Source organism: Hyaena hyaena, unplaced genomic scaffold (assembly GCF_003009895.1).
Source record: "Hyaena hyaena isolate Hyena2069 unplaced genomic scaffold, ASM300989v1 scaffold_902, whole genome shotgun sequence".
Lineage (NCBI taxonomy): Eukaryota > Metazoa > Chordata > Mammalia > Carnivora > Hyaenidae > Hyaena > Hyaena hyaena.
This window is the reverse complement of record NW_024081536.1, coordinates 123,528-148,030: the sequence shown is the minus strand read 5'-3', so window position 1 is coordinate 148,030 and position 24,503 is coordinate 123,528. Positions and strand designations below refer to the sequence as shown.

Below are 24,503 nucleotides of genomic sequence, written 5' to 3'. Positions count from 1 at the left end.
ATTAAAAAGAACATATTCCTAATTAAAGGCAAATTATCTTCTCCAAAAAATCATTTAAAAATAAAAATTTTTTGCACTAGTGAGCTCAATCCATTTACAATATAACATAAAGCATATGTGACTAAGTGCAGGAACCAAAGGAAGAAAAACTTCACTGAGAACCACTGAAGTTTTAATAAAATGGAGAGACATGCTATGTTCCTGGAAAGAAATACTCAATACTGTGAATATGTCAATCCTCCCCTCACCTACAATCCCAAGTTAATTTAGAGTTTTCACATAATGCCAATCAAAATTCTAAACATCAGAATGGTATGGAGTGCTTATGAAACATGAAGTTTTCTGAACTTTTCTCTAAACCTAGGAGTAATTCTCTGTGATTTAAGTCCATAAATCTATTCAACAAGTACCCCAAATGAAGTATGAGAACCTTTGCATCAGTCCTGCTACCTACTAATCTGAAAGCCATTAATAAAGCAGATACAGACGATTCCCCAACTTTAATGATTCAACTCAACAATTTTTCAACTTTACAATGGTGCAAAAGCAATATGCTTTCAGTAGGAAGTACACATCAGACTGTGAATTCTGAACTTTTCCCAGGCTAGTGTATGTAGTACAATACTCTCGTGATGCTGGCAGCGGGCAGTGAGCCAGGGCTCCCAGCCAGCCAATGTAATCATGAGGGTATACAACTGATACACTCACAACCATCCTGTACCAACACACCATTCTTGTTTCACTTTCAGTACAGTATTCAATAAATTACATAATATTCAATATCACAAAATGGGTTTTGTGTAGATGATTTTGCCCAACAATAGGCTAATGTTTAAGTGTTCTGAGCATGTTTCAGGTAGGCTAGGCAAAGCTATGATGATCAGGAGTACAGATATGTTAAACACATTTTTGACATATTTTCACTTATGATGGGTTTATTGGGATGTAACCTCATTGTAAGTCGAGGAAGACCTGTATTCATGAACTGCTCTGATCACTTTGGGGTATTTTTTTCTCCTCCTCTCAGGAAACTATCTAAAGGAGAATGTGACCTGTGGCAACAGCAACACTGGTATCACTGGAAAGCTTACAAAACGCAGAACTTCGGGTCTCACCCAGATGTACTGAATATGACTCTGTATTTTCATAAATCCCCAGAGGATTTATATACTTATTAGTTTGATAACCAGCGTGTTAGAGAATGAGTCTCCAGAATTACATTTTTAAAAAATTAATATATATAAAACCACCCATTCAATTAAAGGGGCATTCATATTCCTCTTGAATTTTGCTGCTCTAGCACAGTCCCTTAGGGGCCCTCATCACAAGTCCCATTCACAAGACGGGGATGAATCGCTATCTTTTGACCTTCCTTTCCCCATCCACATTTTCTTTCCTATAGTGGAGAAGACAGATTTTAGAATTAATGTTTTGTTTTCAGAACTGAGTTAACTACTTTTTTCTCCCTTTCTTACATCTCAAAACTCCTCCATTTAAAAATCCACAGCCTAGATATTAGGGTCTCAATCATCTCTCACCCATTTCACAATTTAGTTCTCACCAGAATATCAGAATTCAAAAGCATCAAATTTTAGCCAATTCCTATATATTGCTATTAAATTTGTCTTTCTTGCCAGATTGAGCGTTATACTACTCTTTTCTCGGGACTCCTTGGCCTTAAGACTATTAAGTACAAAAACCTACATCTTCAACTTTTCCACATTCCCCTCAATAGGGTCTTATGCTCTGCAATCCATCATCTGTTTTCTGAGACTGCCTCCAATGCCCTCTTCACACAACTACCATACTCATGCATCTCACTCAAACTTCAATTAGTTAACCATCAGATAGAGACTACTCCTATTTTCCCCCCAACAAACTTTAAGAAGCGCTGTACTAGCCTCTGGAACACATTTTAAGTAGGAAACTGATGTGTGAGTTTATAGTCTCTGAGGGGAGAAAGACAAAAATAAGTGATTGTGGCACATTTTGATGAATAATATCATATGGGCAATTATAACTGAGGTACAAAGAGTTGAAATGAAATAACTGTATTTGAAATGCCTTCAATCCACCATTCTTTTTTCACCTAAGGGGGCCTGAAATTTCATTGTTTTAGGAAGACCTTCTTGATGAGAACTGACATGAACACAATCAGCATCACATATGTAACTCCATGCAACCAGTTAATTCACTTATCCAATTCAGTGGATCAGGGTAATAATTACCCTTATAATTATGGGTAAAGAGTAAGGAAGCATCCTATAACTTCATAACTTCATCTTCAGAATATATACCACTTTATTTTAATACATGCTTAGTATTTTATTTTTCAACCTCTGTGAACACTCAAGTTAAAAAATGTCCTCATTTGGGGCGCCTGGGTGGCTTAGTCAGTTAAGAGTCCAACTTTCACTTAGGTCATGATCTCGCGGTTCGTGGGTTCGAGCCCCGCGTCGGGCTCTGTGCTGACTGCCAGCTCAGAGCCTGGAGCCTGTTTCAGTCTGTGACTCCCTCTCTCTCTCACCCTCCCCTGTTCACACTGTCTGTCTGTCTCTCTCCTAGAAATAAATAAAACATTAAAAAAAAAATGTCCTCATTTGATCAGGTTACCTCCCTCCCCCCTGAAATGTATGGATTGTGTTCTGAGAGCTTATATCTACACTTTGGCAGAGTATTTTCCCACACAATCCTATATCTGATTATTAGGTTTCTCAGTCAACCTGCAGTCTAGTGTTAACAGTATCATAATACCTTAACGTCTCTCTATGAAAACATTTCTGTGTGAACATTCATTCAGAGTTCCAACTCGAGAAGCCAAGAATGCATCTCACTACACTCTTAGTGCCACAGGTTTTGCCCAGCCTACCAAACACTAATGAAGAGATTCCCCCCTTCCCAATCCAAGCCACTAGCTGTACCCAAGTAACTACACACAGCAACTCAAAAACAAACAGACAAACAAAAACAAAACAAAAAACTACACGCAGCAACTCAAACAAGTTATCTCCAGTTCCTACCTTTAGTGTGGTCCTGTGTCCCTTTGAGACTACAATGAAAGCCATAATCCCTCACCTAAGAAAAACAGGATATCAATGAACCCCAGGTGAACTACCCCAACTACAAAGTGTAGAGTCCACACAATAAACTGTATGCTACAGACCAATACTATCCAATATATGCCCAATAAAATGTAAGCCACATATGTAACTTTAAATGTGGTACATTCTAGTAGCTACATTCAAAAATACAAGAAGAGTGGCTTTTAAGAATACATTTTTTTAGTAAACTCAATATATCCAAAATACTATTATTTCAACATGTAAGCAATATTATAATATTCATATCTTTTGCAGTCTCTTTTTCACATTAAGGCTCTGAAATCCCATGTGTATTTCACATCCACAATGCATTTAAATTCAGACTGGCCACATTTCAAGTAGTAGCCACATGCAGCTAGTGTAGTGGATTCTGTATTAGCTCTGCTAGTTATACTATCCAGCAATTCTCAAGCCCTTTGGGCTCAGAATCCTGTTATGACCTTAAAAATTACTGAAGGTCCCAGAGAGCTTTTGCTCATGTGGGTTCTATCAATCCATATTTACCTTATTAGAAATTAAAGAGAATTTTTTTAAATCTTTATTCACTTAAAATATAAACTACCACTTATCAACATATATCACATTTATGAAATTAGCTGTATTTTTCAAAACATAAATTTACAGAGAAAAATGCAATGCTTTACATTTTTGTAAAGCTCTTTAAAATATGCCTCAGTAGAATACTACTGGGTTCTCATAATTGTTTCTGCAGTCAATCTATGATATGTGGTTTTGGCCTAATGAAGCATATGAGCAAAATCTAGCTTCACATATGTAGAGAGGGAAAGATGAAGACTATCTTAATAGTCTTTTCAAATAACAATGGGTATTCTTTCCTACTACAGCAAAACACGACAATTTGTAGTATCTTAAAGGTTAGTTGCAAGTATCAAAAACCATTATCACTGAGTTTCTTGCACTAACTAAAATCCAGTGGTTGATCTTGTACTATGTATTTGTAACATCATACATACATTTGAAAAATATCAGTTCACTGAGGTAAAGAGATCTTCCATTACACCATTTTTTTCCCAAAAAAATCACATTTGTTAATATTATCTTCTATCTCCTAAGAAAAGCCTAATTAAGGGGAAGCTGTCAAGTTCACAATGGCAAATAGAATTTTCCAAAATTCTAATTTTCTTTTGGAAACAGAAATTCCATCATTAATGTATCTGTCAGGTATCTTCCTTCATGTGACAGCCTCACTTAATAGAAAAAATGTCTACCAAATACCCCAATCTAAATGAATCACAGCCTGCCAGTCATTCTTTCAAATCAAAATGGTGTTCCATGGAAAAAGCAGCTAGTCCAGGACACAGCTCAAACACTCAAGTGCTTTTCCTCAATTATACCACCATACTTCACTATGCAAGTGTTATATGTACACTTCCCATTTCATCACACATTAAAAAGATGTGCACTTACAAATGGACAATAATAAGTACATGAAAAGATATTCAACATCACATACACACTGGGGAAAATCCAAATCAAAATTGCAATGAAATACCACTTCACACCCATTAGATGGGTATTATAAAATTTTTTCAAAAACCATAAAATATCAAGTTTTAGTGAGGATGTGGGAATTTTTTTAAATGCAGCTACTATGGAAAACAATATACTGTTCTTCAAAAAATTAAACACAGAAGTATCACATAATCTGGCAATTTCTCTGCAAACACTCAGAAGTTTAGTGTTCCAGGTGTAAGTCAAATACATCTGTACTATGATCTAATAAACTAAAAATCTGACAGAACCTTGTTCCTTTTTATTTTAAATACATGTAGCACAAATTTGTTAAATGAAATGCAAAAAGCAATTTGGTATTACAGCACTATGCCTTAAAGCTCTACTACCCTGAACTAGGAACAGAAAGAAGTAGAGGATAAGAACTGAGCTATTTTCTTCTTTTCAATCTTCTTGTTCTCTATAGGAAGTCCTAGATATTGTGATGCTATATTCAACTGAAGAAGCTAAAGTTATGATTTTATACTACATATTTTACAGTTCACAAACATTATTTCATTTACAATTGAACCTTTCTACACCAAGACAACAGACTCATTCGGGGAACACTGCAATTTTAAACTTTTAAAAATTAATCGTGTCATCCTAAAAAACTGTTTAACAACTCAAACAACTGGTTTGATGGCCTTAGTGAAAAAGCAAAGGGAGAAAGCTCAAAAGAGGTTGGGTATACCTCCTTATACCTCAGACTATGCAGACACCCAGTTAATACTCCAGCCTCCCTAGTCCTTTAAAAGCCTGCTCGAAGTCCCCCCCTCAACAATCAAAAGCCAGTGCCTGTATGTGCACCGGAGCCAATGAAGGAGGCCACATGTCGAGGAAAGAGTGCTAGATTACAGTCACGAGACCTAAATTCCTCCCTCTACAACTAACACCAACAGTGTGACTTTGAGGCCATTGCTTACTCTGTGAGACCATGACCTGAGCCAAAGCTGGATGTTTAACCAACTGAGCCACCCAGTTGCCCCAATATGTTTTAAAGTGTGTATCAGTTCAGACTGAGAGCCTTAGAATTTCTCCTTTGGATTATATAAAGCATATTTTCCTGAAAGATAAAAAAAATAACAGATTTAACAACCCAGTGAACTATTCACTAGGATTTGAACTAGGCTAGTTGGCAAGAAAATTAATTTAATTAATTTAATAAATTAAAAAAAATAAAATTAAAAAAAACTTTTCAGGTCTACATTATTACTTACAACACAAGTTCATTATCTTACAAACAAACTTGTTATTGCTCACAGAAAAGACCATTTAAGGCCTATGCACAGAGAGCATATACCCATCCTACTTCTGGAAAAATAACTCAAAACACATGCCTTACTGATCATGAGTCAGTGGCATCATTTTTTTTTGTATACAAAGAATAGACCATTAACATTCAGTAGGAGAGATTCTGTTATGCAGGCCAGAGAATGAGAAAGTGGGTCATGGTCAGTGATGCATAATCCCACTCCCCTAGTAAAGGAGTCCTGACAACATTCATTAAGCAAAATATTTTACTATATTACATCTAAGTCATTTTAAAAGTAGTATCTTAATGATTCCAAAATGAATAATAGGATTTATACTAACCACTGACAATCTCATTCAAAAGAGAATAGTTAAGTATGTAAAAAGCTCCAGCCAGCCTTAACAATGACCCAGCCATAAAAAATTAAGGAAAATAAGTAAACACAACAATTAGGCAAGACAAGTGGTGTGTTAGAAACCTCTCTTCCAGAAAACCAAAGGAGGAATAGAAGAATGCTGAGGGTGATAATGATCAGTTATTAACAAAACTGCATAAAGACTCGGTTTGCTACCCTCTGATCTGCTATGCAAGGCTTATAAATTCCCTAATCAAAAAGAAAACTGAATGTGTCTCTAACTAGAAAAGCACCTCCAATATCATACACACTAATTACAGAGGTCCCTCAGAGTAATAATCAAGTATTTTCTTCCCTAGAGCATTAAAGATAGAAGATCCTCTTCTTCCTAATCTCTCATTGATACCAGTTGTCCCATTAAGCCTTAGTAACTATCAATCACTCAAAAGAAAGCCATAGCTAGTTGATCATTTCCAATATTATTACTTTAAGATCAGGTATCCAGAGCATATACTTTAGGCTTGTTCAGTTTGCCCTCCCTGTCCCACAGCAGCGGCTTTCTGTAAAGATGACATGGGTCAAGGGAACTCAGGCTAGAACATTTTTAAGAGTCACATCTGATTAGAAGAGCAAAGCAGTAACCATAAAATGAAGATGTACTATTTGTGTAATCACTACAGAAATGAAACATGCTCATAACCCAAAGACAAATCTGGTAGTATTTTTTTTTCATTCACCTAGATAATGCTGTACCAACATTACCATCAAATATCTCTATCTACTTATTTTAGTTTCCATAAAAGGACGTAACTTAAAAAACAGGGCCAACCTGCTCCTAAATATCAACTAAACAGTTGGATATGTCAGACACGGTTGTTATCCAGTTGTCTTATATTAAATGTTTATAGAAGCCTTCTGGCTGCTTCTCAATTTGAAAACTCAATCTCTTACAGATGTACTGAATGCCTACCATGGGTACAGCACTGCTAGAAAGAAAAGAGGAGTACAAGCCAAACTTTAAAGGAACATTAAATCTTGCAGTAAAGGAAATTTTTTATTATACATTTTCTTGGAATACAGGAAAGCTGTGAAAAATACGTGCAATATGAGCAACAGTTGCTATACAGAGCATCAAACGAAGGAATAATAATTAAACCCATTTGGTTGTGAATAGGGTTTCATAGAAAAGTAAAGACTGCAAGAAAGTATATTGTAAATGTATCCTGTAAGATACATATACACAGACTGGAGAGCCAGGTATCTGCATTCTAGGCAATGTAACAACATAAGATAACAAACAGGAATGAAAAAGCAAGCGCAAAGTGTACAAAATATCAAGTGCATGGGCAGCAATACACACCTAGGGTTACAGTGAGAGATTAACACTACAGGAGAGGTGGGGGTCACACTGCAGACGGTCTCGAATCTCAGAGTAACGAGACTGTATGTCACATGGTTAGTTAGGCAAATGATCACAACTCCATTTCAGGAAAAAAAACTGAAAGGAATACAAGAGGTGATTTGGTAAGTAAAGAGCCCACAGGGGAAGAACAGTCTGCTTGACACCATCATTTTCGGAGAAGTATTAAGGACCCAAACTAGAGCTGGCAGCACTGGAAACAGAACATAACAGACTCCTCACACATCTCATGGGTAAGCTTTCTATCCATAAAAGAACTCAGAGCAAGTACTGTCATAAGCCTTCCTTAAACATTTTTTTTCCAAATAAAAACTTAAAAAACATGAAACTTTCTTCACCTTCAGATACCCTCCAAAATACACAGGTTATGAGTCACTTAGAGGATACAAACTATTAAAATAACAAAAAAAAATTAAAGTGGCATATCCTTTGAAACTAAATAGTACTCTGAAAGGCCACATGATTTTATTTGAGTGCTCATCCCCTTATCTCAAAGCATACTACAAAAGTCAACTTCCTGGAAAAGAATTTTTCACAATGATTAAGAAATAATGTTGTACTATGGGATAAAATTGCTAATCTATACTGAAGCTTGTCAAAGAACTCAAATGCATGATTATCGAACACAATCCTTTCAATATGGTCTCAATCTTAAAATTGTTCATCTTTATCCCTCCTTTCACATGCTCCCCTTTTATCAGAGGAGCAATAAGAATCAGTTACATAGAATCAGAGAATCAAATTACATAGAATTACGGAGAATGCTAAAATGGAAAAAGATGTTACAGATTCATCTTTATCACTTTTTTTTTTTTTTCTTGAGGAAACAGAGGTCACAGTGTCACAATGCAAGTTAGTGTCGTAACTGAGAATATCAGCTGGCCGAACTCCAAGTTTTGCCTTTTAACAGTTGCCTCCAAGAAGACACCATTTCAAAGAGTTAATGAAATGTTAAAAATAGGCAAACTAGTAGCAACAACTGTTTCAAATTTTAAAATAATATTCACTGGGGGGGAGGGGTGTCCTGGGTGTCTCAGTAAATTAAGCTCAGACTTGGGCTCAGGTCATGATCTCATGGTTTGTGAGTTCAAGCCCCACATCTGGCTCAGAGCCTGGAGCCTGCTTCAGATTCTGTGTCTCCCTCTCCCTGCCTTGCCCCACTAGACTCTATATCTCTCTCTCTCAAAAATAAAAAGTAAAGACATTTTTTTTAATTTAAAAAAAACAATATTCACTGCAAAATGCCTCTCTAAAGGCTACATCCCAAACTATGCCCTTAAACTCTAGAGGAATTCTATGACACTAGGACAAACCAAAAATTCCTTTAAGAAAGTGTCTCTGTAAAAAGCCCAACAATCACTCTCCTTCAAAGAGATGTAAAATTGTTAGCAGAAATGTGCTGACCATTCTCATTTGTAAAAAATGATACACACAGACAAGAGACTCTCCAAATTAACTAAATGCCCAACTATTTAAAACAGCTCAGTCACTAACCACTCAACTTCCCAACTCAAGTTTCCTAAAAATAATAGGCTTGTGGGTAGTCAAATGGTTCACCAGATAGATGGAAGTATGATAAAACCAAGGAATAAACAGTCTCAACTCTGTGATGAAACCTTTCGGTAGCTCTGAAATCACCACTCAGGACTCCTAATTTCAGAATCCCAAGTCAAGCCTTTAATCATTTTGATAGCTACCCATAGAGGTTCTAATAAATGTTTATGTTTTACTTCCAGTTTTGTCCAAAAAGGGGGGAAAGAAGGGATGAAAGAGAACCAAGATAATCTACAAGATTAGTAAAGAATGCTAAAGAAGGTCCAAAATCAAAATAAGAACAAACAAGAATTCCACCTTCTAATATGTTCCTTATATAAACAACATCAAGAACCTTTTCTATTTTTCCTTCTGCAGACCTCATAATGGAAAAATGCTAACAAACATTAATTTGTTTCTATTATTTTTAAAATAATCAAAGACAACCTTTCCAAACTGCTCAGCATGAGAAAGTCAGTATTAATCACACAAAGCTGATGACAGCTGAAAGCAAAGAAATTTGATGTCAGTGCAATTTAGAACCACTTTTGGAGATAATGTATAATTTCCACTATACTGTTTCAAAATATTGAAAATTGGGAATTGTGTCACTGTCTCTTGCCCTTGAGTTAAACCGCCACCACTAGAGAAAACAGAGCAGCAATCAAAATTATAACCAAAGAGCTATCCCTGTAATGATAACATAACTCAAAAGAGAAGCATGTGTTAGTAATGCTACAAATAACTTTCATTTCATTGTCAAAGCATATGCTGCTATTCTATATAACTGACTGAAACTTAAAAACTGTGTATGGCTAACTGCTATAAAATAATTATCTCATTAAAATAATTTAAAATATTTTACAAACATAACTGTGATACTCAATTCAAAATAAATAGAATACCTAAAATACAAGCAAGTTACTGTAATTCCAGAAGCTGATTTCACTGCAAACTTAAAGCCAACTCTGAACTCAAAATCGGCCTATATTTATTGAAAGATCTGGCATGTATGGTTAGGCACTATCACAAATTATCTTATTAATATCACACATTACGTTACCTTTTAATCTCCACAACAAACATTAACTCCATGTTATAAAAAAGGAAACTATGTTTCTTGAGAGTTTAATTCAACAACAACAAAAACTGCTAAACAAAAAACTGAAGATACAGAGATAAATAAGATCCTGCCCTCAAAAAGTTCACTGTCAAAATCAATTATGCGGTATGAAACAATTTCACGGGGTGCCAGGGTGGCTCAGTCAGTTAAATGTCTGACTTCACCTCAGGTCATGATCTCATGGATTCGTGAGTTCGAGCCCCACTCGGGCTCTGTGCTGAGGGCGCTGAGCCTGCTTCGGATTCTCTCTCTCCCTCTCTCTTTGCCCCTCCACCACTCGTGCTCATTCTTTCTCAAAAATAATATACATTTTTAAAAATATGTAAAATTAAAATAAACATTTCATAATGGCATGTGACAATACTTTTCTTCTTTAAACTTGACCACCTTTGCTAAATAAAGAAAAATATGTCAACAGTGAAAAATAACTATAAAGGGGCATCCAGGTTATTCTTTCTTTGTTGTTTCAAAGAGGCTAACTGAAATGACACTTTGCCTTAAGCAAACTGTCTTCAAAAGTTTGTCTTCACCTGTATGGAACTGTTGGATCACTGTATCATACACATGAAGCTAATGTAACACTATATGTTAACTATATTGAAATTAAAATTTTTAAAAATCAATCTCACATTTAAAAGAAAAAAGGTACATCTTATGCCACAATGATGTTGACTCCTTCTGTTTCCAGCTTTTGACTGATGAATAAAGCTGCTAGGAACATGCATGTGCAGGTTTAAAAACAAAACAAAACCAAAAAAAAGTCTGTTTTCACCAATGTAGAAAATTCAGTATCCCCAGACCTAAGTAGAAGAACTTAGATGGGAAAGAAATAAAGAGCTTTTCAATTTGCAAATAGGCATTAAATTCTACTGAAGAACTCCATCTGGGTTCACAAAAAAAAGTGAAAAAATCATTTCCTTTGAAAAGAATTTGAAGGTCTATGATATGACAAGGCAATCTGTGTGATTCAAAAAGCAATTAGTAGTACTTCTGGCCTCAAGAATTTTACTATCTGCTAGGGGAAATGAGACAGGAACAATATCCACCTTAGTGTTTCCACGTGCTTACATAATTGTACCTCAAAACAAAAGATTAAGTGTGATAAGGAAGGAAAAAAAGCAAATAGCTACAAATGTCCACAGGAAGAAGGCAGTGATCATAACTAGCAGTTAGACAACTAGGATTACGCAGGCAAAGGTAGTGATAGGCAAGATATGAGACCCCGTCACAAACAACAGGGAATAGCTGGAGCAAAGATATTATCAGGAAATAGCCTGATTTTGAGCCCCACATGTTAGGTACAGAGATTGCTTAAAAATAAAATCTTTAAAAAAAAAAAAAAAGAGCTAAGCATGAATAACTGTGAATGTCTGGCCAAAAAACTTTATCAAGATGACTTCTCTAACTGTTCACTCCCTCCTCTTTGAAGGCATCAGATTCTCCTTCATACCTCTCTGGCAGCTCCTTTTTTACTCTAAGTCAGTGGTTCTCAAGGTGTGGTTTCTGGACCAGCAGCATCAGCATCAGTGAGCCAGTTGTTAGAAATGAAAATTAAGGGCCTTACCCAGACATGTGAAATCAAACCTTGGAGGTCCGGCTCAGCAATCTGTGGTGTACCAAGCCCTCCAAATGACTCTGATGAACACCACTGTATGAAACCAATGTTCTACCAGAGTCCTTCAGTGATCTTTCTCCCTTACTCTCTCCCTCCATTATCCTGTCCCAGGGCTTTAAATAACAGCCGAATGCTCACTTATCAAAAATGCCTATCTCAGGGCAGCTGGGTGGCTCAGTCGGTTGAGTATCTGACTCTTGATTTCAGTCAGATCATGATCTCAAGGCTGGTGAGTTTCAGCCCTGCAGGGTTCTGTGCTGGGCGTGTGAAGCCTGCTTGGGATTCTCCCTCTCCCTTTCTCTCTGCCCCTCCCTCCCTCCTCTCTCTTTCTCTCTCCTCTCTCTCTCAAAAATGAATAAACTTAAAAAAAAAAAAAAAAACTAAGGCTAGACACCTCTGCTGAGTGTCCATATACTCAGACACCAGACCATATATTCAACATCCCACTCAACATTTATTTCCTCCCAGATATCTCAACTAAGTATGTCTGGAGCTCCTGGATATCTTTCCAACCCTTTCCCCTCTTAAAAAAAGAAAGACAGAAAGAAAGAAAAAAGAAAAACCTGTTCCTTCTCTACTCTCCCCATCTCAGCAAATAGTATCTCCAATCCAAGAGCTGCATAAGTTATTCTTTCAAGTTCCTATAATACCTCACCTCAGTCCAAACCATCACCAGGTCTTCCCATTTAAGCATTATAACATTTGTCTCCATCCCCACTGTCACCATCTTAACCATCTAATTTGTATACTTCTCAACCAGTCTCTATATAATAATCATCACGATCTCGGGAAATATAAATCAGAGCATATCACTGCCCTAATTTAAATCCTTCAATAGCTTCCCACTGCATTTTCAGATAAAATCTAAAATCCTAAAGTGCTGGGTCCTGGTCACCTTTCTAACGTCATGCTGGGTCCTTCTACCATGTGACTAAATCATTTTAGTCTGCAGCTCTGAACATGTTTCAGTTCCTAAAACTCTTACCCACATAGAGACTTCTCTCTTCATGACATAATCCACACTATCCCCACCTTCATACCTCTGCCTTTACCTAACTTTTCTTACACTTCAGATTTCTGGTAAAATACCGAAAAAGGTTTTCCTTGATCCTCCAATATAAACGGAATTAGTTATTCTCTTACAAAACCCTGTGCTTTCTTCTGACAATTATCAAAATTAACTACATTAACTTGATGATTTTTGTTTAACATTTATCTTCTATACTAGACTGTAAATTCCATAAGGACAAAGGAATATCTGTTTTGTTCTCCGCTGTATAAATAGTCCCTACTACAGAGCCTGACACATAAAAGGCATTTAATAAATAGTTATGAAGTAGTAACAGTTGTCAATATTTTTATTAAATTCTCCCTTTCTGCTCTCTCTGTCCTCTCTTAGAAACTTTAACTTACAAATTTCTGGGCAGCCACAGATAATTTCTGCAAATGAATTATCATGCTTAACTCCATCATTTTCAGACTGATTTATATTGCAAACTCAAATGTATTTTACTACCTTCCCGTAAAATTAACAGTGAGAATCAGTTCACACTTAGCCTAAATTAACTCACCCTAATCTAAGCAATTAACTCTAAGAGAGTTACCAAGCTCCTTCTACAGAATTCTGAAGTAAATTCCTGACTTCCAATTACCTGTACTGACAGTACCAACAACCCCCATGCCCATGACAGAAAGTCTTGCCCATGCAATCATATTCAAAATACCATTCCTATCCTGCCCCCATAACCTGATAATTAGATTATCTCAACAAATTACAGATAGTGTCCCAGTCTCCAGGTTCCCCATTTAGAAAAAGAAGTCCCCTAACTTGAGAACCAACCTTTTCCTGTTATCAATCAACATTAAATCCTCTGACTAGCACTGAAGGCCTATGAAGGCATGTGACCAGAGAGCCAGTCCTATGTTTTAGTGAAAACTTTAAAGATTATATTGAATTATATATAATCAACATGATTGAATTATTTGCGCCTGACAATCTGACACTGTACCAAGCTGAAATTTATATATGGCTGTACCTCATTTCTACAGGCACAAGCTGGATTTGGTTAGCACGTACTCCTGAAACTAAACTGTTTTGGGGGGGGGGGGACATGAAAATGCTCTACTATGATGATATTAGTCCTCTAACATTTGAGCAGGAATTGAAAAGGTGCACAGTGTCAGCATTTTCAAACATACACATACTTTACTAAGACTATGATACAAAGTATGTTTCAGAGAAGAAACTACTCCAACAGTTCAGTCATAACACGTAAGTATACCTCTAATTTAATTACTTTTTATTAAGTATATAACATATAAATATGCATGTATATCATACATATGTAGCTGCTTCTCATTATCTGGGAATTCCATATTTATAAATTCACATAGTTATTAACATGTAACTATATCCCAGAAGCAATACAATGGCCTTTTCATGATCATTTGTGAAGATCAGCACAGCAGTGAAAATTCTGAGGTCAGGTGGAGTCAAGGTGAAGTTCTACCTTGTTTATAAACAAGAGCGCTTTTTGAGGTCTGTTGAGTGTCATGCTTTTCTCATTTTTGTGCTTTTTATTGGTGATTTCATAGTTTAAAATGGCCCCAAGCCTAGTGGCAAAGTGCCATCTAGTATTCTGAAACTCAAGAGGTTGTGATATCCCTTAGAGAAAAAATACACATTTTAGATAAACTGCATTTAGACATGAGTTACGGTGCTATAGCCATGAGTTCAGTTTTAATGAGTCAGCAATATATATTAAATAAGGTCATTAAACAGAACCACACGCAAAACAAGGGTATATATTGACTGGTTGACAAAAATGTAGTGAACAGAGGCTTGCAGTACCCTATACCTGTATTTCCCAAGGGCAATGGTTCAGAATTCACTGTTCAGTGACTTTACTGTGAATAATAAGAATCAAATATATAAATTATATACTATATATTTAGGAGAAAGAGAAAAGGAGGGAGAATATGAGACAGACAGAAAGAATACCAGATCTATTGAAGACTCAAACACACTGAAGAGGTCATTCTGAACAAGATGCCTACGTTTGCTGTAGCATGGCAAAAACACCTCAGGGCACAGCACCTACGGTCCTGGCCCTGTTTAAACAACATGGACCCAAAGCAAAAAAATGTAAAACCTACCAAGTTTGTTTTTTGTTCTGTCTTTATTTCTACCCCTTTTCCCCGCTCAACAGTATACCTCACCCCAATCCAGGTACTCCAAACTCTAATGCCTTACCACAACCATTTGCCCTAATCTTATAGCCCAACAAATCTGTCAGTTATTGAATGATCATTCTTGAATGTGAACCAGACTTTGTGCTTAAAGAGTTTGCCTAAATTGTCTAAATTATTTGGAAACAAGAGAGGGCATAAAGCATCTGACATAAGAATAAACTATCAGGATCAAAAAGTAAACTGAATATAAATAATTTCAGTTGTATGTGTGAAGAGAAAAAAAATACACATGGGAAGAAAGCTTCCCCTCCCCTCCAGAGAAGACTAAATAAAAGTCTAGTCCAACAGCTGGAGTGTTAGGTGGGGAAGTCCCATCTTCTAAAAGGGATTCTTCAGCTCCTAATCTGTCCTAGCACTCAATTATGGATTTTCCCAAGAAAAATGACAAAATTTACAGCAAAAGTTAGTGGAATACTCTAACAGTGACACTGGTCCTTGAATTTTCTTTTTTGTGGTTGAGTGAGCACTTCCCCTTTGAAATTATTTTTATTTTCATTTTCCAAAACTACTTAATTTTCATTGAAAATGACTTGCTTAGGGTAGTGATAGGATATGTTTAGAGCAGTGATAGAACCCACAAATCCAAAGTCTAGTTGATAAAATATCAATGTTTTCTTTCTACTAAATAAAAGACCGATCTGGGGTTCTGTGAAATGAAGTGAGTTTAATACTACTGAAGGCACACTTCAATTAGTTACTACAATTCACAGAAACAAATACAGCATGTGAGTTAATAGCCATGTCTTCTTAAAACCCACAACTCAATCTAAACCAACATTTGAAATCCATGTATAATAAGGAGCTGGGAAATTTTATAGCATAGTAAATCTGTCTGTCAAAACCAATCACCATATATTCATTCTTTTGAGAAGGTAAGGATCCTTCTCCCACCTCTCCAAGGTTAGACTAGGCTAACATTACTAAGGGCAATGTCTTGCAAAACAATGACACTCATCCCTGAATAATTCAAGATCTCTTTCACTTTAAATATTTTATAGACAAAACCTTCAGATTTTTCTTTTGCACTAGTGTGCTATTGTTTATGGCATTTCAAAAAAAAAAAAACATAAGTGAAATTTCAGTCTACGGTATCCAAACCACATCAATGTCTGACTTTCAGAGAACCACAACTACTCTTCAATTTCTTTTCTCTTAACCTTGGATTTTAAAAGGGCCATGTATCAACAAATATTTTCTTACAAAGTTAAAATATTTATTTTGTAATATCCTGCAATTAAAAACTCAAAGATCAAATGAAGCACGCAATAAATAAGAAAGTATTTTCTACAAGCCAATTACACAAGAAATTCAAAACTAAAGTGCAGATCTTATTTTAATGGAGTAAACTTTCTTGTAAGCAGACTTGCAACCGCTAACATAGCCTGGTAAAGATAGTGAAGGACCGAACGCAAAACTGCGCAATTGAAAGTTAACCTGCTTTCTGACCACCCTTTAAAGTACTTGTACCAAAGAGACACTGAAAGGGTATGAACAGTCCTGTCTGACAGATTCTAAATGGACTTCAGGTTTACCTGCTCCCCCAAAGCAACCTACTAACTGAATTTGGGGCAAGGTATCACTCCAACACAGGCACACGCGCACCCCATAGAAATAAACTGTTTTTCAACTGAAGACTGAGCAGGAGCAAACCCAGCTAGACACCAGGGGCTGCAGGGTCCTGTGCCCTGCGGCGCGGGTGGAGACTCGGACGTGGAGCCCAGCGCACTACTCCCGCCCGAGCCACAGCTGGCAGAATTGGGGGCCTTCATCCTGCACGATCTGACCCTCTCATGAGTCAATGGTCCAATCACGACACCACATCACTCACTAGGACGTTTTCTATTCATTTCCTCGCGTCAAGGAGGACTGAAAATGACTTGAACTCGCAATGAGAGAACTGTGCCCTGGCCAGAGCTGCCAGCAGCGAGAAAAGCCGGTTTCAGAGCAAAAAGCCCGAGCTACTTTTTAAGCCCAGCTTGAAGGCACACTCTCGAAGAAGCGAGAAGGGTAAACCAGGAGGGCGAGGAAAGAAGCGGACGAGGACCGGGAGAAGCCACCGCCACACCCCAGCCCTCCCTCACCTGCCTGCCCGAGCCTCCCCGAGCGCCCGTACCTTCCGCCAGCGACTCCTCCAGGGTGACCTGGTAGCGGCCGACCGAGAACACCCGGACCCCCACGGACGAGCTACCGGAGCTGGAGCCGGCCCCGACGCCGCCGGCCGCGCCACCCGCCGCTCCGCCGCCGCCGCCACCGCCCTCCGACTTGGGCATTCGAGAGAACTTCTTCATGGTCCCGCCGGCGCGCCGGAGGGCGCGGGGTGCGCGCAAGGGCGAGCGAGAGAGCGAGTCCTCCACCCGGCGCGCGGCCGGTCATCCGCGAGGGGTCGCCGCCCCTCGCCCGTCCGAGCGTCGGTGCGCGCTGCGGCCCGCCGAGCCTCACATCCCGCGCTCCCCCAGCGCGCTGCCCCGGCCCCGCCGCCCGCTCCGCGGCTCCGCTGCAGCTGCCGGGCTCCCGCAGAGGGCGGCGGAGAGGGCGGGGCCGGGGCGGGGCGCGAGGGGGCGGGGCCGCATGCGGGGGCGACGCCGCCGCCTCCGCGAGAGCCCCGGGCGCCCGAGCAGCCTCACTAAGCGTCGGGAGCGCGAGCCCGGGAGGGGGGGCGCCAGGGAGGGAGGTGGGGAAGGGGGCGGGGCGGCCGGCCCCTCCGCCGAGTGGGCTGGACCTCTCCGGCCGCACACCCTCAAGACTGCAGCTAGCGGCGCCGCCGCGGGAGCTGGACCTACGCCGCTCGCCACTCTCGGCCGTTGGCGGTGCGGCGCCGCTGCCAACGGCTCTCTGAGGCCGGGCGCCTCGCGCAGGCGCGCTCTCCGCGCCGCCGGAAGTGACGGTTCCGGCTCTTGTCACGTGGAGAGGGAGTGGGGGTGGGGGAGGTGTTTGTGGGGGTTGGGGAATTGGCCTCGGGTTTGGGGTCTCGGCCGGGAGGTTTCAGGTCAGGCCTGTGGGGCCCCGGCTTCGAGCGGGGGGGGCCGCCCGGAACTGGTGCCCGCTCTGGCCGTGCAGCAGGGTCCGTCGTCTCGGCTCGGAGTTGGTGTGTCGCTCTGGATACTTAAAAATGCCGCCAACAACTTTACCCCCGCTCGGGAACTTCTCGCTGCATTTGTGAGCCAGTTTTCCAGACCTCCCCTGAGAATCTTCTTCCGTTCGCCCACCCCCGAGCGTGGGAGGTGGGAGCTGCACGGATCTAGAGCGGATTCCAGTAACCCAACTTCGAAAGCCACCATGTCACTCTGTAACAGGCTCCTGTGCTGGGAAGCGTTTTTGCGGTTTATAACTTGTTTAGGAGTACTTTTAAAAATCTCGTGTGCTGTGCAACAGCCATGTGAGATATTCGGAACAGCTATTAAGTGCATTTGCAGACCATTCACCTCCTTTGGCCGAGAGAGCTTAACCGACTCGCCCAAGGTCACACAACTGGCTAGCGGCACAGCGAGGATTACAAGGTCCATCCTTTGATACTTGGTTTCGTACTTTAGGCCATTCTGAAAAAGTAGGTTGAAAAACGGCAGATTTAGGACTGTTTGGAAGCAAAACCAGCCTTTGAATTTCCTCCGACGCTCTTCTAACAAAGAGATTTGCCCACTTTAAAAAAAAAAAAAAAAAGCCCGTTGCGTGCGTTTAATTACAGAAATCTCAATGCCTGCAGCATGAGGCAGGAAAAATGAACACGGGTGTATAAGACATTGGGGACTGTAAGAGAATAACAAATTACAGAGCCTCTGTAAAGAAAGCATTCAGCTTCCGACTGCCTTCCACCACCACCCCGCCCTTATGAATATAGGTCCACTGTGGCCAGGGGTTCCAATTTCTTAAGAGAAACCAGAAATCTAGATTTTTTTTCTGTTATGGCATTTCCTAATTTTTTTTTTTTAATGTAGGCTAAACAAGCTGTGCCTGTAGGACTCTAGTGCACCTTCTATGAAAGAACATGAATGGGGTACTATCACTACCCCTATTTCTTTATCCAACTTGTTAGTGGGATACAGGCAGATGTGCTTAGGCAAAAGACTTAGAGCTTAATAATCTTCCACTTTTCCTCCCCTCTGCTATTTGAAGAGCAGCTATTTCTGCCAACGCCAAAACAGAGCTCTGGATTTGGGCATTTTTGCTGCATAACCCACTAAGCTAAAATTCTTCATCCAGAGACCTGACCTTTAAAGTACATTCCAGCTCAATGGAAGTCAGATTATATGTCATATGATTGATATGGTGTGACAATTGGGGATTTCCATCTAGAAATAAGCTGACCATTTTCCTTGCTGTGGATATTCACTGTGGAGTCTCATTCCTACAACATTTCAATGATATTTTTCAAGCAGTCTAATGGAGAAATTTTGTCATTCCATACAATTTAAAACTGGTATCAGCCTAACATACGAAGTCCGGGCTTAACGCAGCTACACCTAATGGCAATACAAGAATAAATATAAAGTCTCCTATGATCACAGCAAATTTACCACAATTGCTGTGGCAAAGAAACTCACTTTTGTGTACCCATGTAACCTGACTTCTGGTATGGAAGTTGATAATTAGTTTACGGCATAGGCCCCTCTCAAAAATTATGGGTAACACCAAGTAATGTATACTTAAATTTTTCACCATACATGTAAGAAAACAAATATTCTTTGATCTTCACCGAGTGTTAGCTCCGGGATATTCTATGACAACCAATAACAAACATGTTACTAATAAGAATATAAAAGTATCATATTACTAATGACAAGAATGCCCAACACTTACAAACACCTTTACCAGAAAAGATGTTGTACCTTCCTGCAACTTTGTGAATTGAGAATGAGTATTCTTGACCCAATTTGTAGGAAGAAATTGAGACACTAATACATGGAAAAATTCTATTGAGAATTCTAGTCTTTAGTTTTGTACTCATTCTTAAACCATGGTTACAGATAAACATCCAATTTGGTATCCTGCAGGAAAATAAAATCTCTAGGGAAAAAAATGTATGGATAATGTAGATTCTGATCCTCTAAAATACTGTCATCGAGGTAACTTGTAGTAAGTATGCAGATATTGAATGGTTGAATAAAGGTAAAAGGCTACATTTCAGTTTTTAATACATATCTCAATATTTGAAATGTTTATAACTTTACTGCTATAATAATCATTGGAAACTAGCTATATAATGGAAGACTTTTTTTTTTAAATAGATCACTTCAGTTTGCACAGTTTCATGTTACAATATTCTGATAAAGTCAAAAGATCATTGTAGCCAACTAAAGGATTCCAATATCCTTAAACAGGAAGGAGTTTGACAATGGAGGGAGGAGGAATTATTGTTGTATTTTTGTCTTCTAGTGGAAAACTATAACCCTTCTTGATTCTTTGACCATCATCCACTTTATACCAAGGTGGCTTTCAAAGTCATGTGGAGTGAGAAAAACTGACACAGATCAAACAAAATGTGATTATCCCGAAAGGCTTATTCCAGTGCCATTATTAGCTTTATAAGTCATTTCTTCCAGTGCCTGAGTAATTTTTTTCTCACAAGTCAGTGTTTTCCTTTGATGATATATCTTCTATTATTATTAACCTTATTATGCTTACTGTTAGGAATAATTATTCTCCCTCCCTAACAGTATTTATACCTAGATAAATATCCATATCTTTTCTTTCCAAAAGGGTAGAAGTCCTGAAGTCCATTAGAAGAATATACCTGTTTCCATTATTTTAAAAAGTATTTCTTTAATGTCACCAATATTTAAATCTTCTGCTAAAACTACTCGACATCATCACTATACTTTGTCAAAATTTATATACATCTAAGAAAAATCAATCTGATAGTGTAATTTAAAATACTAAGCTGTTCACAAAGTATCTTAATAGGGAAAATGACTTATTTGACATGAAATACATTTCTAGGATAGAATTCCTCCTACAACTTGACCATGCTTTTTAAAAAGATTACAAGAGGTAGGCAACTTCACCGAAAGAGGCACTTTGATGGCCAACCCAGCTGAAGGTGGGGGTAGGAGGGGTGGGGAGAAATTCCAATGGGTATACAGCACCTCAGGCTCACCTGTCATGGTAGGAATATCTTCCTGTCTAAAGAAGTATTTGTGTAGTGGGATTACAGTCACACTCTTGGATCTATTCCTGCCTTCTGTCTTTTGCATTTCCCTCCTCCTACCCTGCTCTCAGTTACATTTATACAAAACTTCAGCAGAACGTAAAATAGGAATTAGTTCTTATTGGACATTTGCAACATACCAGTGCTATTTTAAAGTGCATTACATGTATTAACTCAGTACAGGAGTGATGAGCTTGTGATGTACTTGTACCATATGCTGCCTTCAAATCTCCACCCAGCACTATGGTTGTGATGTAATGATCTTAGAAACTGCTGGGGACAGAAAGGCAGCTCTCCTGGTTTGGGAAGCAGGAGAGCAGTTCCCATGGGAAAATATTGAATCCTGTCTCTGAATGGAACTGATGCTAAATCTCTACACTTCTACCACATTATGATATACACAAGCAAAACTGTATTCAAGTTACTATAGAGGGACAGAGAAAGAAAGGATTAGAGCTAAATTCAGCTTTTGGTTCAATCCTTTATCAAAATTTGCAACTCTTTTTACCCAGTCTTCTGCCAACTGTAGTAGAGACTATTTATTTATTGAATATACACACTGTGTAAAATAGTGTATGAATCAATATATAATAAGAACCCATACAGTATAGTAAGAAGCATGGAATTTCGGAGCTAGAAGAGGATGTAATCAAATGGAGCATCTGAAAGAGGAACAAGCACATTTTTTGAGCACCTAGTATGTCTCAGGCAATACGCTTAAAACTGTATAAATGTTCTCTGTGTATCCTCTAACAAGGGAAGTGAATATTATTATTCCCAACTTGTGGTTTCCTCACTCCAGCCACCCTGAACCACCTTCATTTCTTGCCAATCTGTTTCAGGCCCCAGTGCCCACTCAGGTTAGAATGCCTTGTTCCTTCTCACAACCACCTGACTTAATGGATGACTTTGTGAAACTCCAGAACCACCTCCCCTGTGAAAGCTTTCCTGACCTCTGCCATTTGTCAGCTCCAGGTAGAATGGACTCATTTATACCCCATACTATTCTTGTAGACTTCCAGAACTACACCTATCACTCTATTACAAAAGCTTCCTTACATGCTTGTCTTCCTCTACTGCATTGCAAGAGGCTTAAGGGGAAGGGCCCATGTCACATTGCTTTCTTAAAATCTAGTGCTAAGCAATGTGCTTGACATATAGCCAGAATTGAATTAATGAATGAATAACTTAGCCTAGAATCTAGTAAGTGGTAGAGCTGGGGGCTTGAGACCAGGCTCAAATCTCAGGTATCTGAAAACCCAAGCTTCTTAGTTTTATCTACATTTAAGTTTTGGTCATCTTTAAATAGGAAAAATACTGTTTTTTTTAATTTTGTTTTTGGTTGCTCTGTTGGTTTTACTTTTGTTTTTTAAAGTGGGAACTGGGAGGTGATGTGAACTATGAGTATTAAATAATACACAATTCCAGTCATTCTGCTGGATACCTAGAAATGTCAGTACCCTTGCTTTATATCATCTTATTCAAAGTTGTATTACATGTGACAGAGCTAGGATCCAAACTACCATGTTAGCTTTTCATCACAGGTGCTTGCCAGATCAAATCTAATGATTCTTATTTGGGGTGAGCCTCAGGCATCTTAGCATTTATTAGTGATTTTCCTTTTTTCTGTTTTGGCAAACTTTAAACTTCATTGTAGTATAAGATGATATAGGCAGAGTTGGGGCACTGAAAAGCTACAAGAGGTAGAAACATGGCTTCTTCATCTGTACATGCCTGTCCCCTACTAAGTGCTTAATAAACATTTGTGGAACTCAAGTGCATTGGTCAACTTAAACTTAGATGGTTTCCTGGATCTTCATGAACAGTCTTAAGGAAGAAATGCAGGTAGCTAAAAAACAAAACAAACAAACAAAACAGGAAATGGGAAACTGCTCAGTGTATGGAACTATAAAAACAGATATTCAATTCTAGGATGGAAAACTTAAACAAAAGCCTAAAATCAGGGCAGGACAAGCAAGAGAATGCCATAAGTAACGGCATCAAGACAAAGAGAGTTGAGAGGTGAGGACTTGAAAACTGGGAGTAAATCTGAAAGCTAACCCTGAGGCTATAATGGAAGCCTGGTCCCCCACCATTCAAAACACACAAGCTGCTCTAAGAGGCTGATTCCTTTTCCACTGGCTGATTTATCTCACCCTTTTTCCTTTTGTTCTTGCTGTTTTCCTGACCCCAAACACTCTTTCTCTTCTCCTCATCTGCTTTAGACTTTTGCAGCTTTCCCAGCTTAAGTTACCTCCTCTATAGGAAGTTTTTTCCCAACTTCCCCACTTCATAATAATCCATTGTTTCTCTGAACCACCATAGCTTTTTGTCTGCAGGCAAAGGCTAGGATACTGTGTGCTTTAATTGGTCAGTGTGGGTAAGTGTTAACTGTCAGACAAAATACACAGTGTATGTATTTTCATTTTCATGTAATTCTATCGCATACAGTGTCCAATTAGGCACATTATAGGTGCTAAATACTTATTTAATTAGACAGTCAAAGTACCTGAATAATGAATGCCACTTTGAACTGGCATTTTGAAATATGTCTTTTTTAAATTGCATTTTGGATTCGCAGAAAAGAATTAAAGACAGATGCTTTGAGGAGAGAATTACAATTGACCAGAAGCTAGGTAAACAAAGATAAATTTGACTGTACTGTTGTTTAGAGGTAAAAGAAAAGTTACTATTATATATCTTCCCTCAGAAAAAATCTTTATGAAGTGTGACTGGATATTATATGAAAGTGATTTCATCATTTGTTTTCATCTTGGTGAAGACGAAACACTTTCATGAATATTTCAAGCTAAAATGAAAATTATATTTGTGTACCCACTTCTTAAGTTATAAAATTTGAAAATTGATTTGTGTTGACCTTCTTCAATTATGTTATTTGCATGTTGCTCTAAAAATAATATTCAAGGAAATCACTCAAAGTACAAGAATTCTTTTTTTAAAACCTTTTAGTTTTTCATACTTCAGCACTATACCCTGTTCCTGTTCTCTCTCTTATCTGCTCACAGCAGTGGGCCTACTTACATGGACAGATTAAAAACATTTTTCCCATTTACCATGACAACACCCAGCTAATATTTACTGATAAACTAGTAGCACTAGAGCATCTACAAAATGCAAGAGGAATTCATACTCCTGAGTAAGAACTTTAATTCAGAAGTGAAAGAGATTGTATAG

General features: G+C 38.6%; 1 protein-coding gene across 4 annotated transcripts in view; it reads right to left on the bottom strand.

The window, feature by feature from the left end:
* The window catches only part of BMP2K (BMP2 inducible kinase), a 121,503-nt gene extending 103,872 nt beyond the window's left edge, over positions 1-17,631 (bottom strand). For all 4 annotated transcript variants that reach the window (XM_039220681.1, XM_039220683.1, XM_039220684.1 and 1 more), the window contains exon 1: positions 17,280-17,631. In XM_039220681.1, coding sequence (XP_039076612.1) covers positions 17,280-17,454 — 175 coding nt within the window. In that variant the 5' untranslated portion in view covers positions 17,455-17,631. The remainder of the gene's footprint in view (positions 1-17,279) is intronic.
* Positions 17,632-24,503: the final 6,872 nt, after the last annotated feature.